The 18,543-nt window shown below is 35.7% G+C and overlaps 2 protein-coding genes across 12 annotated transcripts; both read right to left on the minus strand.

Moving 5' to 3' along the window:
• Positions 1-839: 839 nt before the first annotated feature.
• Positions 840-2,003, minus strand: LOC126691806 (polyubiquitin). The gene has a single exon (XM_050386980.1). The coding sequence runs from the start codon at positions 1,911-1,913 to the stop codon at positions 996-998; it is 918 nt and encodes a 305-aa protein (XP_050242937.1). The 5' UTR covers positions 1,914-2,003; the 3' UTR covers positions 840-995.
• Positions 2,004-5,097: 3,094 nt separating this feature from the next.
• LOC126691811 (uncharacterized) lies at positions 5,098-16,790 on the minus strand. Of its 11 annotated transcripts, none has more exons than XM_050386990.1 (10): positions 16,631-16,790; positions 15,987-16,079; positions 11,032-11,119; positions 10,716-10,801; positions 8,036-8,181; positions 6,892-7,644; positions 6,395-6,804; positions 6,095-6,193; positions 5,871-6,008; positions 5,098-5,474 (listed from the first exon to the last, which is right to left on the minus strand). In XM_050386990.1, exons 5-10 carry the CDS (start codon positions 8,133-8,135, stop codon positions 5,325-5,327), a joined length of 1,650 nt encoding a protein of 549 aa, XP_050242947.1. In that variant the 5' UTR covers positions 8,136-8,181; positions 10,716-10,801; positions 11,032-11,119; positions 15,987-16,079; positions 16,631-16,790; the 3' UTR covers positions 5,098-5,324. The 11 variants fall into 11 exon arrangements, with proteins under 11 accessions (XP_050242947.1, XP_050242944.1, XP_050242948.1 ...); XM_050386987.1 differs by lacking the exons at positions 10,716-10,801; positions 11,032-11,119 and adding exons at positions 14,933-15,065; positions 15,415-15,526; XM_050386991.1 differs by lacking the exon at positions 10,716-10,801.
• Positions 16,791-18,543: the final 1,753 nt, after the last annotated feature.

An 18,543-nucleotide genomic window follows, 5' to 3' on the forward strand; every position in this document is an offset into this window, starting at 1 on the left:
ATAGCTCAGACATTGCAATAGGGAATAGGGAAGGAAAACAAAGTACTAGATAGAAAAAAATAAATATCATATAATTGTATTCTTGACATTAAAGGCACCAAGTACAAATTCCATCAAATAAAATATCTTAAACCAAACACAGAGACATTTAAACATGTCCCAAAGGCTTAAGCGTTTGAGGGAAAATGTAATTTAACATGGTATCAAAGCATGAGATTTCGATCCACTCTACCTCCCATTTAAATTCCAATTTTCACTTGTTGGCCTCACCTATTAAAAGGTAATTTTGGCACATGTGAGGAAGTGTTAGAAGTATGTGGTTAAATAATTAAATTTACCATATCCCAAAAGCTTAAGTTTTGGGAGAATTGGTAATTTAACAGCCACTTCCTATAGGACCCAAATAACCTAACCAGAACTACAAATTAACCTAACCAGAACTACAAATTGTATCCATTCTAACAAAGAAACAATCGACTTTGAACAAAGTTAGCACCACATAACCAGTAATCGTAATCACAATAAATTCTCAGTTTTAACCCTAAAACATGAGATTAGGGACGAAAAAGATTAACATTTGGTTTGAAACTTGATTGCAGCACTCATAATTTCCCTCAACAACAATTTCTCACACTAATGACAACTTGGTCATACCATGTAGCCAATTCAAATTCAACCAAACAACTAGATATATAAGAACGTTTTCTCTAACTATTGAAAGTAATAAAAGTCATCTCACACACACCATATGAAGCTAGGTAAATTGCTACCATATCATTGATTTATCACATCAAAATACTAATGCAAATATCACAAGATCAACAAGAAAAACACAGATATTAGAACAAACTAAAGGCACTATTATTTATTTAGGGATAAGTACATTAACGAAAAAGAACTTAATCTTAACCACAACATAGTTTTGATTTGAAGAAACCTGATAGCCAAAACAACTACCATTACACTTATTCAGAAAACCACATTTTGAAAGAAATTTACTGGCCACCGCGAAGACGAAGAACAAGGTGAAGAGTGGACTCCTTTTGAATGTTATAATCAGCTAGAGTACGCCCATCCTCCAATTGCTTCCCAGCAAAGATCAGCCTCTGCTGGTCCGGAGGAATTCCCTCCTTATCTTGAATCTTCGCCTTCACATTATCGATCGTATCAGAGCTCTCCACCTCCAGAGTAATCGTCTTCCCTGTCAGAGTCTTCACGAATATCTGCATACCTCCACGGAGCCTGAGCACGAGATGGAGAGTTGACTCTTTCTGAATGTTGTAATCGGCAAGGGTACGACCGTCCTCCAATTGTTTCCCGGCGAAGATGAGCCTCTGCTGGTCCGGTGGAATGCCTTCCTTATCCTGAATCTTGGCCTTCACGTTGTCAATCGTGTCGGAGCTCTCTACCTCCAAGGTGATCGTCTTCCCGGTTAGGGTTTTCACAAAGATCTGCATGCCTCCACGGAGCCTGAGCACAAGGTGGAGCGTAGACTCTTTCTGGATATTGTAATCGGCGAGGGTACGGCCTTCCTCCAATTGCTTCCCGGCGAAGATGAGCCTCTGCTGGTCCGGCGGAATCCCTTCCTTATCCTGGATCTTGGCCTTCACGTTATCGATGGTGTCGGAGCTCTCCACCTCCAACGTGATCGTCTTTCCGGTCAGGGTTTTGACGAAGATCTGCATGCCTCCGCGGAGTCGCAGAACGAGGTGAAGAGTGGACTCTTTCTGAATATTGTAGTCGGCGAGAGTACGGCCGTCTTCCAACTGCTTTCCGGCGAAGATCAATCGCTGCTGATCGGGAGGGATGCCTTCCTTGTCCTGGATCTTGGCCTTCACGTTGTCGATGGTGTCGGAGCTCTCCACCTCCAAGGTGATGGTCTTGCCGGTTAGAGTTTTCACGAAGATCTGCATCTTTTTTGAGAGAGAGACAGAGAGATTTGCGAGAGAGAAATTTGCGAGATTTTGAGATTTCGAGAGATATTTGGATGAGAGAGTAATGGTTGTAGAGGTGATTTATATAGGAGACGAAACCGACCCAATGACGTAATGGGTTGCGTGTGATGCCCGGAACTTACGAGAAAGGAGCGGTTGAGATGAAAGAATAGTTGTTGGGACTTTTTGGAGGGTTGTTATTCTAGTCTGAATGGGAAATTATACTATACGTTCTCTCCAAGTTGTTCCAGAATTTTCTTGGTTGTGCACCCTTGCTCACCAACCTTTTTTTATTTTTTTATTTCTAAGTAATATTTTCTAATTTTTAGGTAAAACCGCAAAAATTTTTTTTTTTTTTTTTTTTTTTAATTTAAGGTGTCCACTAATTGGATTCTCCATAAAAAATAAAAAATAAAAAATAGGTGTCCACTAATTGAATTTGCAATTAACTCGCTTTGAACAGGTGTAAAAATTCCACAAATAGGATTTGACCAAATTAGAGGAGGGTTGGAACTGACATCTAACCTAAAAATATCAAGTCAATGGATGACAATTGCTTCTAACCAAATCATGGGTGAAACTAATCGAAATGGGTCAATTCTCACTAAAGTCACCTAGGTGGGTTGAATTTTGGGGCAACTTCATTGGTGTCCATTTAAATTTTGCACATTTGAAATAAGTTAGCGATGAGGCTTTTTTTTTTTTTTTTTTTTTTTTTAGTTTGTTTTGAAGACATAAATTAGTAATTTTGAAAGTATTTTACATGGAGTTGGAAATATATTTTTACAAGGTTATTTTCAAATTTTGTCCCTATTAAATGTAGGGTCTAAAGGTATTTCTTAACCACATAAAAATTCAATTCAAAAATGGGAATCTTCTTATAGATAGTATAGATGAAAGCTTGTTATTTATATAATTATATCTCCTGTTAAGAATCACTTTAATGTTTGAAGGAAATAAATTGTTTTAATTTTCAAGGTATGATATCCTAATAAGCCTTGAAAAATAAGAATTTGAAAATAATTACTATTTTGGTCTTAATTATAAAATTATAATATTTTCAAAAAAATTATTTTAGATGATTTAACATGATTCATATCTCATATTAATTTTCTCTCTAATTATCTATAAGAAAGCTATATAAATGTGAGGAATAATAGTCTACAGTATGGTGCATTGTTCTATAGTTGAGATTTTTTCTCGGAGTATCCGATCTTTTATGGTTGAGGAATAATGTGTTTGACATTATATTCATAACTTAAAGATAATTTGAAACGAATAAAAAATTATTCGACAATTGATTGGAATATATAAATCTCAAATTCTCATAAATATTATCTAATTCTAATAAAATCAAATTATATATAAATATATTCAAATTCCTTGAAATCTACCATCTCAGAAATCTTGCAAACCAAACCACATTGAGGCTTAACTTTAAAAGAAAATATAAGGGAAAATTTCAAATTTTCATTCTAAACTATATCTCATTTTACAGTTTGTTTTCTGAACTATTAAAATGCATGATTAACCTCCTAAAAGTTATAATTATGTTCAATGTCCACATGCCATCTGAGTTTGTGTTAAGTATAAATGAATTAAATATTGAACGATCAATTTACCCCTCCAAAACAAATGATAAAGAGGTAAATTGGTCTTTTAATACTAAATTTCATTAAACTTAATAACAAAATAGACAGCAGACAGTTTTTAATTTGAGTGATTGATTATGTGTTTGATAGTTCAGAAGACAGAATATGAACTCTATTCCTTTCCACCTTTATTCATTCAAAAAAAAAAAAAAAAAGCATTAAAGACATAAATACAAGCAAAAGATTAAGGAAACTACTTTCCGTTTTGCTTTTTCTTGGGTAATTTTCTCCAAAATTATAGGCAAATTCTTCATTTTATCGAATCATATGTAAATTCATTACAATTTAATAGTTTATAATAACACTCTGTGGGCCAGAAAATTCATGGCCCAGGCCCGCCCTATATCAAGACCCAAGGCCTGATCTGGGAAGACCTATTGCCAAGAAAGAGTTTAATGCACAGATAGGATAAGTGAAAAGACTACTCATACTGTAAGAGAGAACTCTGTACCTGACAAGCCCCTATTCTGGACCAAGCTATTTCAACCTTTACGTCTACTCCCAGCCACTAGAGGTAGGGGCGGATAGGACAAGTCTTCTGCCCGAAGAAAAAGCTCACACATGGACCCTAAAGGGAGGAATACGAATATAAAAGGAAACGAAAGCCAGAAGAAAGGGGGGGGGGGGGGATAGGGCCAAAAAAGGAGAGCCTCCCATCTCACCTCCAGGAGAAAAACTCCAGGGGTGAGAACGCCTTGACGATGTATGCACACCACCACCAAAAAAACCCACCGCCGGGTAACCGGGGAAAGACCTTAATGCTCCTCGGACCAAGTTCGAGGAGTCCAATCCCTCAGGTTACGAAGCTGTAGGGCTTGGATGTCCAGACTAAAACCCTTTTTTACATGAGTTGCCCTAAAATCAGGTCCGGATCATCGCCCCGTGATCAAAAGCCAGCCTTTTAAGCCCACTCTCTACAAATCATATTGTGAGGGATCTTTCATGTGCGAGTCCAACGTCACTCTTGGGCCATTAAATAATCGTGTCCCTACACACTCACTTGGTCAAAATAAAAGCTTAATTAATATTTTCGTCCTTAAACTTTATAATAACACTCACTCAGTCACTCGGTCAAAATAAAAGTTAAAATAATATTTTTGTTCTTTAACTTAGCATGAATTTCATTTTTTATCCTGAAACTATCGAAAATGTTACACTTAATAATTTTCAATTTCCAAAGTCCATTTTTTTATTCCTAAACTATGATAAAAAAATTTATTTTCATCCATAGTTTTATCCATAAAGTGTTGAAAATTTTTCTTTACAAAATTTAGTGACAAAAGGAAAACTTTTTTTTTTTGTTTCTTAAAAAAAAAAAAAAAAAAAAAAGGAAAACTTCTTAAAATTTAGAGAAAAAAAAAATTTAAGTTAGCATGAATTTCGTTTTTCATTCCTAAACTATTAACAATGTTTAGGGATGAAAAAAAAAAATATTCATGCAAATTTTAGGACGAAAACAATATATTAGTGTTAAATAAAATACCTTTAGGCTTTAACCTAGCCTAAGAACATCAAGAGGAGGATTATAACTTTTCATTGAATGAACACCGTACAAAACAACAAGGTCATTTAAAGGCTTCACATAATTAAAAATGAAGCCAGAAACAATGGATTGGCATCAACTAGCATTCCCTTTACAACTATGCAATTGTTTCCTCTGTTTTGAGGATAATCTCCATACATATAATATATACATATACAAGAATGAGAGAATGTAGTGAACAAGAGGCATCATAAATTATTTGTCGCTCATATTATCAGCGATGGCAGATCCCTTGCAGACTGGACATATATTTTTCATAGACAACCATTTCTTGATGCAGCTAACATGGTAGTCATGGCCGCAAGTTTTCAGTGCCCCGACATCATCCATATCCTTGTATTCTTCCTGTTGATTGCAAACAGATTCATAACAGGTACATGAGCATTCAGTTATACACTTGAAAAAAACAAAAACAAAACCAAACATAATGCTTGCAAAGTCATGGGAATTAAGAAGGGCCAATCATGTCCAGAGCATTAATAAGGGTTTTGACTTGGGTTCCATTAGCCTAATCCCTATAATCCCAACCATAAAACCAAGGGCATTTGGAATTCTCTACAACGAAGTTGATATTTTCCTATTTCAGATTTTTTTTTTTTTTTTTTTTTTAAATACCCTACTTGCCCTCTACCTCTAGGTCATTTGGCAAGTGCCTCTCCCCATGGAGTATGCTCAGATTCGAAAACTGCTGGGGCAAAGTCCTACCTTTATGAAGCCCAAAAAATTAAAATAAAATCTTACCAGGCAGATCACACAGGTTCCTTCCTCTTGAATTAGATCTGCTGAACAATGAATTGTTTCTCTCACACACTTGGATATTAAATCTTCAGAGAGACCCGTGCTCACACTCCCAATCCTTTCCCCAAGTGCAAGAAGTTCCTGTGCAGCACAGAAATTCAGGGGGGGGAAACACACAGCAATAACAGGAATAAAGTAGTAGAAGAAACAAGAACTCAGTAAATAACCTCATAGCTCATGTTGTCTATATCTAGCCTCATGTCTCTATGCTGATCTAACATATTTCTGGATCCATACAAGGCTGAGCGATCCACAATCATAAAACCCTGCAAAGTGATAATGGAATCCAGCATTCAGCAAGTAATGACAGTTCAAAACGAAAAATGGCTATTTTGCAGATATCTCCTGAAATGACACAACAGCTTATGTACAAGTGACACTGTAAAAATTGTTCTTCCAATATCTGCAGAGGAGCTGTACCCCTCTCCCAAATGTGGCATAAGTTCCTATCAGATAAGTGAAGATACCTCAGATGTAAATCGATCATGGAGACCTGCCTCATCAGGCAAAGATCGATATCTTTCAGCAGATATCCTCGACCTCCCGCTCCTGTCGCCATTACGCCACCCTATGGTGGACAATGGCCTTGGATGTCTAGAGGAGTAATTCTCGGCTGCCAACTGCATTCCTTCATCTGAAGGCACCACATGTCCCACACGTAAGCTGCTTGTAGAAGCCCTGAAAGCTGGGTTAGACCTTTGAGTAAAGCTACTACGAACTCCCCTCACAGATTGCGTTGAGTTAGCATGAAAACTTTGAGGAACCGGATTCCTGCTTGTAACGAAATCATGATGGTATCCCCCAATGTCAGCAGAAGAGTTGCCAGCACTGCTTCCTACAAGGAAGTGATTTGTGTCGTGATTGAAGCTGCCTGTGTCTGCAATTTACAACCAGAAGTCTCTTAGAAACAATGGCAAATTGGAAATTTGACACATAGGGAGACATAAACCTACATAAAACTTACCTGAAACTAGAACCCTTCCAGGAACAGGAGACGCACTAATATGACCCCAATCCCGTGTCAAAGCACTGGAGCCCTGACCTGAAAGATCCACATTGCTAGAATGGTCAACTGGGTGGCTTGCAGAATATGAAGGGTGTGAAGGATTGTTTGACAAATGGGTCCTAGCTAGGTTTGATTCCAAATCAAGTGCAGGCCGGCTTCTCACATTCCTCAAAGAACCCTCACCCCTAATTGAAAGGCCACTGCCTCTATAAATGGGAGCCATGTTAATGTGATCCCAAGGCATGTGCTGAGAATCTATGCTTGGTTTATCCATCCGTAGTTCTGAAGATATTGGAAGATCAGAGGAACTTCCAGCATTGTAGTATCTGCTTGAACTGCCTCTCTCACAGACTGGAGGGATTCCAGGACTTTTTCGCTTGTGAGGAACCCTTCCACTGCCCATTGTAAGATCAATAAAACTGCCCTCAACACTATGGAAAGTTTGCCTCTCATAATTAGAGGAAGACGCATGTTGTGCGTAAGTATCTGGAGCTGTAGAGAATGTTCCAGCAGTTGAAACATGCATAAAAGGATCATGAGATGGGCCAGAAGCATCCGGTTGATAAGGTGGTACATCCACGTTGTGACTTGAAGAAGGATACCCAGTTGACCTTGGTGCAGGACCCCAGTGAGATGCAAAATGTACTGCATCTACTGGCATATTTTCCGCAGGATAAAAGAAGGAACCATTGTCCGAAGTGCCAGCCCGGGCTGCAATGGAAGTTCACAATTAGTATAGGCACAACAAAAGTTGGCCCATAGACCAGAAATGATTGGTCACACACACACATTAAAAAATATCTAGCTCTGCCTTTGAATGGGCCATCAAGAGTTTGTTGTGTTGGTCAATCAGCACCACATAAAATAATAAGACTAGCTTCAATTTTCCAGAATTAGGTTTTTGTTTTTTGTTTTTTGTTTTTTTTATTTTATTTTATTATTCTTTTAAACTACTATGTTTAAGAAAAGTCATTTGTGTTTCAACTGCCATGATGAGGCAACTGTAATTCAAATCCAGACAAACTTAAAGACAGTCACCCTGGTTAAACCAGAAACTGAACAAATAATAGTTATGCAAGCAAAGTCTTTAAAGTCACAATACCAAGATGCATGAGATGTTGGTCTGTATGCATATGATTCCAGTTCTGATCATGCTCATTCTCGAACATTTGGGATGCGTTGAACAAATGTCTATGCCCCATTAAATGTCACAACAAATTATGCCCTGGCACCGGAATCTGCTAGAAACTGCATACAAAGAAAGTATCTCAAACATTCAGTTGCGAACTGCAAAATTACTAAAGAAATTGAATAAAGAGTAAAAAACATGCATGTGTTCATGCCCCAATCATCACAAGGGAGTGCAACACTTCTACTTTTTTCACATATACAAACTCTCTTTTTTTAATAGGTAAATATACAACTCGTACAATACAAAGGAATTGAATTTGACCTCATGATTTACCGCAATCATATGAAGTTTTGGCAAAGCAAGGGATAAGTAGTATCTTTGAATTCACAACTCTCAAAAACAAATCACTTTTTCCTTCTAATCATCTCATATTTCAGATATGAATCTTACTGGGGTAAAGGGCAGCTGGGTATCAGAAGGAGCAAAAAGGCGCAGGGGAGAGGGGGGGGGGGGTGGTTGGGTGGTGGTTGTGGAGGTCAGACATAATACAGAAAAGAAAAATTAAATCAATTAACAATAAACTAGTGATTTATCTCCCCTATTCCATCAGTGTGCATAATTGTTAGAAGGCAGAATAAACAATAATTTACCTATGTCTAAGAAGTTTGAATCTTTTTCAATTTCTAAGCACTTTCTTTTTATGTTAGCCTGCACTGTCAGACCTATGTATTACTGCATTGTTTTTAATTCTGGATTCCATATTCCACAGCTGCAGATATTTAGCTGCTCTTCAATCTGACAACAGTTCCTAAAAAGCCAATTGGGGTTATTCTAAAGGCTTGCTTAAAAATTTAAGTTCAGCAAGAAACTTCAAGTAAGAACCCCTGTGCTACACCCTCAAAAGTGTGTATGCAGCTGATAAAGTTGAAATGTAAATTTGAAGATGCACCTACATCAACCATATAAGGGATACCGAATGAGTGAATATATTCTTTCCTCAAATATCATACATTAGAAAAGTTATTTTATTTTTTAATTGTTAGTTTAGTTTTGAGACCTTTGACTTAAAAGGTAGCGTTTCAAACAAATTCTTATTTCATATTTTTTCCTGTGGATGAGCCCCAAATAGCTGCTAGATCTTGCATATGTAGCCATGTGATTCAACTTTAATAATACCATTTGATGTTACTAATTAAGGGTACATAAAAAATTAAGCTTCACATGTTTGCAGATCCTAAAAATATGCCCTTTAGAGCCTTCTAAACATAAAATTGAGACCCACCACATTTTCACTTTTCAAGAAAGAGGCATGTAAATTTAAACCGCTTCATTGATAGGGAGTGGAATTAAAAATATGCATAACAGGATAGGATTAAGATACCTACAAATACCCCATAAGACGAATTTAGTTAGATGAACCTAGTTTGGGTACTGAAGAATGGTGACTATTTGACAATTGGCATGGAACTTATGAACTGAGATTTTCAAAAAAAAATCTATTATTTATCATAACATTATCAACAGAAACTTATCTCAATAATTTCCATTGGGCATAATAGATCCTGCTCAATATTTTTCACCTACAAAATATCCTTAAAAAATAAGTAGTAGATTGCTAAAAATGGTGCCCATTCCAACCTTTTTCTCCGCATTCAAGTGGATGTAACCCATACTAATTTTCTCAATTACATCATCAGTCACTTAGGATACTCCCAAGTTTTGCATGCACTGATTAATTAGCTTTCATCCTTTCCGCCCACTTGTAGATTTTGGACACTTAGGAGATAGCTCTCATAGGAAAATTTCAGGCCAAAAGAAATTAAGAAACTAATGAATAGATCATTTTCCCATTACCAATAGGAATCAAGGTTTCTAGAAGCAAACAACAGAGGCCATTAGAGTATAGTCACCAAGAATAGGGGAGAGAAATTAGTCGAGTAGAAAGCCCTGTCAAAAAAGACAAGGCTCAATACAAATCTTCACTGGTACAAGTCCATAAAACGAAAGCAAGCAACAAAATTCAAACACTACGTCAAAGAAACAATGAAAATGTTAAACTTTTGTTGATGGAAACAGAGATTTCCACCCAAATTATGTTATATGTTTCATATAGAAACTGAAAATCCATGACCTGACAAAGTTTATATGTTGAGCTACCGCCCATGGTGGATGGGGTTGCCCTTTAACCCCAGGGCAAGCAGAACGATGAGATTGATTCCACACAAAAGTGGACAAACCAACAGCCATCACATCCCACCTGTAGCAGATTCCCAATATCTTCAACAAATTTCATCCCCTTGGTCACAAGCTAAAGTTACTAAGCTCAGCTACAAAGTAAATCATGTACTTGATGCACAATAAAATTAGTACTGATTGGAACTTGACCAAGACAAAACAAGTATGCAGACCAGGCTGAAATAAGTTTCAAATGATCAGTCACAACATTTTCATTGTAAATTCAAGCCTAGGAAAAAAAAAAAGGGAGGGGAGGGTGAAGGAGGGGAAATATGCTGCAAGCAATGTGTCAAAAAACCAGGGTGCTTTGGACATTCAACCATTTATAAAACTGGTATAGACAACAATGAACATTTACTTACCTATCAAAAAAAAAAACAATGAACATTTACTTGTGCCTCAAGTTTCAACTCACCAAGTCTACCAACCATAAGTTAAATCATTCACTCCTCCTAAAAGGCTACCACTCTCCACTAAAATTGACGAGGCATGCTTCCCATTCTGAGGCAAAGAAAACAAAAAGGAAGCAAGAAAAGTAAAGGCGTGACAAGAACACAAGATCAATTAATCAAATATGGACATGAAAATCAATGCTTAGTACTCACTCCATCCCCCGCACAAATACCAATAGGATCTTAGAATAATTATCGGTAGGAAACAGAGGAAGGATTAGGATTTAGGACCACAACCACTCATAAGGACATCACCTGGATCTGGATCAGAAAATTTACCTAGCAGTTGTGAGAGAGGTAACAGTCATCTTGAATGAACTATCTTTATCCAATAATTAATTGGCACAACCTTTTCTTTTTCCTGAACCTGAAAAGAGTAATCAACCATGAAGGGTATAGAAGTTGGTAGAGGTACATCAGCGGAAGAATAACATGGCTCTATACTGCTATACTCCTGAAAGTAGTAAACAAACGAAAAAAAAAAAAAAAAAAAAAAAAAAAAGGTAATATCCATGAGATCAACCTTTCTCTGGATAGATGAATACAACCTGTAACCAACCTATGTGGACTTGGGAGTTTACACCTAAAATGGCCTCATCTACTCTTCTCCTTGAATTTAAATAGCAAAAAAAAACTATTTATGGAAATAGGTTAGGAAGATAGTCAACATCAAAACAACAAGATCCAACATTGGTCATAGCAACGAATATCAATAAGACAATGGACATATACCTTAATAGGGAGAGTGAACAGAGGTGTATTAGTAGCAACTGTAAACAGAAGTTCAAGTCGACTGAATTAGTATCTAAGAAGAATCTCATGAACTGCTCAATAGCTCAACAACAGGTGCTATAAAGACCAAGAAAATTACCCTGAAACCCAAAAGTTAGCTGTAATCTAGAAAATAAACCACTATCCATAGTACTCCTAGCAACCCAAATCTGCAGATAAGTGCTTCATATTTTTTTATGTTAAAAAATTTTGGGAAACTTAAAAATAAGATAATTAGTATGGAATTCCAGAACAAGAAGTGAGCATGCATGTGAAAATTAGGTGATGCTCTTCCCAAAATATTTCTTTAACCACCAGCAACTTCAAATTCATATTTACCCAAAATGAAAAGATCCCAACTGAAGAAATGCATACTGATCATGCAATTAGAAGATCCCAACTTCAATACAGGTGAATGAGGAATCTGAGGCATTACATGTAGCTATTAATTATTTCAATTAACTAAAGCTTCTCAAGTCGTCAACAAGGTGTATGGCATACCAATCATGCAAAAAGGAGATCCAAATTTTGATAATGAAGGAAGCCGAATGGGGAAGCTGTGGCATTATCTGTAGCAGTTGAATTACTTCAATTGACTCAAGAAAACTTCTGAAGTTTTCAGCCTCTATACGAGACTAGTAAAATCAGAGTTATAAGCTACGGTGACAACAAGAGTGTGCTAACAACCGCTGAAGAAAAGCACAGATATAATTTTCACATGGTGTATGATGCAGACCCATCTAGAAGGACATTGCTTCCACACAAACAGATAGTGGCATTGAGCAGAATCTGTCTTGTAAAATTGAAATCATGTATTTCTCGCAATTAGAATATGCCAGACATGTCAAACAAGTCTAGGACACAATTGGGCAAACAATAAATATTATAAAAAGGCCAATGTTGACAAAGTCAGTATCATGGAACTTGACATCTATATGAACACACAGAAGAATGAACAAAGACAAGGAGAAAGATGAGTGGAGGAAGGGAAACACAGTATATAAAATAACTTGTTTTCATGTCAGTGTGTTATGTGTGTGTGGTCAACCCTTAACTAATCTATCGAGGATCCATAGCCGCCACAAAAAAATTGGGACTAAGCTTTAATATTGTGTGTGTATACATACATATATATATATATATATATATTGCCTTATCCTTCAAGTCCTTTTTCAAAAAGGGGAAAAAAATTAATCGAGAGAGAGAGTAGCAGATGAAGAAGCCATTCTCGAAAGAAAAAAGAGTTAATAGAGAGAGAGAGCAAAAATGAAAAAGGTGAAGAACCTGCACTAGAGAAGAGGCACTCATTTATATGCCATTTTTTGAGAAGTTTGCCACTGTTGTACTTCTGTCAGAAAACTAGCATCATATGTAAAACTTTCTCCCTTCTACTCGAACCAGCAAACAGGGCTTATCTGGCATCATCACCCTCATATGACATATCATATTAACCAGATGTTTACATTCAGCTTCATTTCCACAGTTAGTAAAAACCATAACACCTAACACCTCTCCTTACAAAAAGGTGGAGGATGAGGCTGAGATCAGATGAAACCTACTGCGGGCAAGCAACTCAAATTTCCAAACAAGTTGTGCTCCAAAGAGAATTTGACACTGCAATTGCCTTAATTTTTAGCTACAAATCTGGTTTAAGTCTTTTATTTTCCCCACAACTTTCTAGTTGGGGCAATAGAACATCAAGAAAATTATGAAAATAAGTTTAAAATATATAATTTTTTTTTTTTTTAAATCTTCCAATCATTTGCCTCTAAAAATAAAAAATTCATTGAATGACTCAAAAGGGGTGCAAATCATGTACACAGGAAGTATACAAGAGATACACCATCAGAATATTTTACTATTAATAATTCTCAACTTTGTGTCCTTTATGTCTTTGGGTGAATACAATTAAAAATTTTATTTGTGCATCTTTTCAACTTGTCACCAATTATTGCTTCATATTTGAAGAAAATTAAGAATTGCATAAATGTTAGGAATTACCATTAGTCACAATTGTAGCCTAACAACTTGAAAACACAATTACCACCATACATGATACTGCTGTAACATCCAGTCCATGATTTATTCATTACAAAATCTCCATAATGATACCAACAACACTTTTTATCATATCAGAATGCTTATATATAGTACCTCTTAGATACAAATCATACTCTACAAACTACTTTCTGAAAAATATCAAATTAGAGGATTAGGTAAACATAACCAAATATTTTATGTATTCCTTCCAGGAAGAGTCCTTTTCAGACTGCATCAAGTTTCAGAAAATGCTGGATTCTAATTAAGGGGAATACGAGTAACCTAAAAATACAAATGGACAACTCCAAATAAGACAGAGCTTCACACACATGTACATAAAACTCTCTCTCAGAGACACAAAGAGGCTTGTAAATTTAGGGGGGGAAATCCTAACAGGAAAATTGGATAGTCTCCATAATCCCAAGTTTGGCAGCTGTCTTTGAAAGCAAGCTGCTGCTATGGGAAGTTGGGAACTTGTCAGCAATGTAGAAACGGGTTTCACCATTTGTGCAATTAGCTTTCCTGTCCAGAGAAACCACTTCCCTCCCTCTAGGCAATGACAACTATAAAGCACCAAGTCTCCACCCTGACAAACTATATCAATCTAGAGGCAAAAAGCCTTGTCTTAGGACAATACAGGATCAGCACTTCCAAGCTTTTGTTAACAAGTGTATTCATAGCATTTAGTACAATGAGTAAGATTATAACTGCCTAATGCTTTGCAAACAGCTGTGTAGCTAAACCAGTGACTTGTGTGTATGTGATCTCAACTATAGGCCAACTGCCAGGATCAGCAAACCTAAGTTTGATCGACAAAAGAAGTCATGTATTATCCACTCAGCACCAACATATAAGAGTCATAAGAAATGGCATGTGATAATGGACCAAATGCCAGTCAGCACACTCTCCCACGGTGACATCATTACACCCACTCATTGCACTGCTGCAGCTCCAGATGCGGGGACAAGATGAAAGAATGAATCAACTGCCAGAACTTTAAAAAGCACTTCAGATGCCTCCAGGCTTATTAGGCCAACAAATATCCATAGGGTTAACCAAAATCCATCCCTTTATTTCAATTCAGCACAACACAAATAAAAACTAGAAAGCAAATTATTCCTGGTTCCTTCATATTTATAATCTTGCCTAGAGAGCAAATAACAATCTCTCAATATTGAACATCTTGCATCACTTTTCTATGATCTCAAACATAATAGATATAAATATCAGGAAACCCTCCAAATAATCACTAGGTCATTGATTTCAATACAGCCCTTGACCCCGAAGTGGAATCATCTTGTTCTAAAGATGAATGTGAATTGAACAAGGTCTAGACAATTCTGAAAGCTAAAGATGAAATCTTTAGTACCATATACATCGCTCTCCCTATATCAATGCTGGCTTATACTCTCCAATACGGCAGCAGATCATGCTAATAAACCCTTAAGAGAAAACAGGATCTCAGTTCAAATCTGTTCTTCGGTTGCCCCTGACCAAAGTGCCTGCAAACCATTCGCACTTCAGAATGAAAACTGAAACCACAAAAAACTAAGCTATCCCCTAACTTCTGCATCTGATATACAGAAAATCTTAGGGTTAACTAAATCAAAAGGCAATGTAGATCTTCGCAAACAGAATTTTTTCTAAAATCCAAGTAATGAACATTTGATATACAACTAATGCTACAATAAGACATGACAAGAAAAATTAAGGTCAAAAATGTTGTAAAGAGAATCAACCTAAGGTCCCAGGAGTATATAATTAAAAATTTTCTGAAAGCATGGTTGGAAGAAGGAAATAGATCAGAGAGAAAAAGAGAGAGGGAGATCTTGTAGTATCAAAACTTCTCACCTGCCAATTTTGGCATGCCATCATTCCAATATTTCCATACTAACTAAGATTCTTTCGCTGATTTCACACTTAAAACATGTGAGCAAGAATAATACACCATCACGCCCCGAACCTGCATAATAAAAAACAGTCTAAACCTAGTTGATGCTAAGGCAATCCAAGGTAAAACTAGAACCAAGTCTATCTACCAAATCTTGTCCAACAAATAGCTCATGGAGATCAGAGGAACCACTACAAACGGTTCAACTTCAGATGAAAATTAATAATCACTTTCTTATCGACGCCCCATGGCTTTAATGATAATTATTTAGCTTATTTTCATCAATTAAATCTTGGTCAATGCAATCAGTCTATATAGTTTCTCATGCGTTTACTGCATAGAGAACCATGAGAACTAAGAAATGCAAGTAATCACTAGTGAACCCACCAGAAACGATTAGCTTGATAGGAAAGTTAGATTCAAATAACTGCACAAGTTCAAGAAGTTAGAAAAGACGCGAGATGGAGATAAACCAGTCCAGTTTTAGAATAAATTTGTAAGACAAAATACTTTGAATTTAAAGAATTTTTACCAGCTTCTTTTGCATTACACAGCCAGCAATGACCACGTGCACGCGGCGTTGAAATTTCAGCAAAATAGATAGTTAAGACCAAATTTGATGGATCTGTTAGAGGATGCAATCCAAAGCAAACATTACCAAAAGGATATGTGCAGCCTCTAATGAATTCAACAAACACCCACTTTTAAATTTATTGGAAATTTTATTTATAAAGTTTCGTTTGGAGATAAAAGCAGCAATAATATATTAACAAAGAGACCCAAAAATTGAAAGAACACCAAAATTTTGGTCCATCAAATACAGAGTTTCACAGAATGAAAAAGACCCACAATTCTTAACCAACCAAAAAGCAAACTTTTCAAAAAACAAAAACAATCTGAAGCACCAAACAACCGAAACTCAACGATCAAAAGCTGGGAAATAGAGCATCAGAAACCGTCCAACGGAAGATCAATAAAAACAAAACACACAAAACCGATCATCTAAACAAATATTTGGCATGATCGGACTCAAACAAACATCCTTAAACACATCAAACTCACAATATATTAACATTAAACAAACAAAAAAAACTAAAACAATGATCAACCTTTAAAAAAAAAGCACAAAGAGATAGAAAATTTGCTAAAGATTAAGGCTTTTTGAGACAAGCATACCTTGATGAATATGGATGAAAGGTTGGTACAGATTGAAGAAGAAAAACTGAATATGAAACTCTCTGAGAGAGAGAGAGAGAGAGAGAAGAAGAGAGAGAAACTGGGACTTGTTCTTGGAAGGAGACAGATATAAAGCGGTTGGGTGCGTGCGGAGTTTGTAGAAATAAGAGGAGGAGAAATTGGCTGGACTACCCACCGTTACCGGCTACCGATTCACACCGTTTTTCTTTTTTTTATTAATATATTTATTTACTCTATTCTTTCGTTCTCTCTATTATAATAGTATTCGTCTATTTTAACGCTAACTAGGAGATTCTTTGTATTTATTTATTTTTTTAAAATAAGGTAGAAGATATTGTTGAAAAATAATCTTTTGTTGCCAATAATTGAGGAGGTTAAGTATTGGGTTGAAACATGTGCATGTGTGGGTGTTTTGGTAAACCAGATTTGGTCCGGTGATGTTCTTAGAGTATTTGTTAATGAACTATTTTAAGAAAATTTTGATTCAATTTTTATGGAAAATATAAAAAGTTGTAAAAACAATTTAGGTACAATTGTCTTTTTAATTTCTAAAAATAATTTATAAATTAATACCCTTAAGGCATTTGTTAAAATTTTCCAATGAAAAATGTTAGAAAAAAATAATTAATGAGAAAAGTTAACGGACGCCTTAAATATATTAATTTAGGAAATACTTTTATAAAATTTTTATAGAAAAGAAAAAAGAAAACCCGATTTTTTTTTACAACTTTTTATATTTTCTATAAAATTATATTAAAAGTTTTCCAAAATAGTTAGTCAACAAATGACTAGAGACACTCGGATGGAAAATATTTAAATACTCTTGAAGTATGGTGAAATGATGCTCCCTCCTCTCACATTAATGTCGTCACAACTGTGAGAGGATGGAGCAAAATATTTAGATACTTTGGAGTACAGCGAAATGATGCTCCCTCTTCTCAAATTCATGACGCCATAAATGTGAGAGGATGAAACATCATTCACTATACTCTAAGAATACCTAAGAATTACTTCACTCAAACCCATAATTAATTAACATAATTAATAATCATGAATGTGAGATGATGAAATATCATTCACTGTGCTCAAAGAGTACTTAAGAATTACTCCACTTAAACTCATAATTAATTAATATAATTAATAATCATAAATGTGCGATAATAGAGCATCATTTACTGTGCTCTAATAGTAATTAAGAATTACTCCACTAAAACCCATAATTAATTAGCATAATTAATAAAAACCGTGCTTTAAGTCCTAAGCAAATTTTATGGCGGGCGAATATGTTCTGGTAAGTTTATTGTGAAAATAAAATAAAAGGAGAGAAAAGTAACGGAAGATCGCCACGTGTAGTTATTAAAGGCATTTCTTTCTGTATAGAAAACCTTTTCCAGTCAACACGTAAATGACATGTGAATTGATGTCTGAAAATTCGTATAATGAAACTTCACATGTTCGCTACCCAGGCCAATTTGGATGGTAATGGTATCTTTGTGTAAAAAATAAAGAAAGAAAATACTAAGGAGATGAATTCTTGTTGAGCCTAATTAACAATAAAAGAAATGTGTGTTTTTATTTTTGGTGCAAAGAGCCTTTTTTTCAGAGAGATAATTTTGTTAATGAAGTACTATGGGCATGACTCATATCTCATCTTAAACAAAGTATTTTTATTTTCAAGATATTTTTTATAATGCACAGGGAAAAGATTGAGCCAGTCAAAATTGTACAGCAGTTATTTTATTGGTCATGCAATCTATCATATACGGAATATAATGTAAACACAATGACAACAATGTTTGACTAGCATTATTTATGGCAAATTGTCCACGTGTTAACTTTACCCGTTTGGTTGTGTGGAAAGTTGGAACAATAGAAAATAGAAGATGGAAAAT

This window comes from Quercus robur, chromosome 7 (assembly GCF_932294415.1).
Source record: "Quercus robur chromosome 7, dhQueRobu3.1, whole genome shotgun sequence".
In the NCBI taxonomy this organism is placed as follows: Eukaryota; Viridiplantae; Streptophyta; class Magnoliopsida; order Fagales; family Fagaceae; genus Quercus; species Quercus robur.

Coding starts and splice junctions, on each gene's coding strand:
- LOC126691811 (XM_050386989.1), bottom strand. CDS start 8,135: ATGGGGCATAGACATTTGTTCAACGCATCCCAAATGTTCGAGAATGAG. Junction 6,805..6,891: donor TGGAAGGGTTCTAGTTTCAG/GTAAGTTTTATG, acceptor TGTAAATTGCAG/ACACAGGCAGCTTCAATCAC. Junction 6,009..6,094: donor TAGACAACATGAGCTATGAG/GTTATTTACTGA, acceptor TGTGCTGCACAG/GAACTTCTTGCACTTGGGGA.
- LOC126691806 (XM_050386980.1), bottom strand. CDS start 1,913: ATGCAGATCTTCGTGAAAACTCTAACCGGCAAGACCATCACCTTGGAG.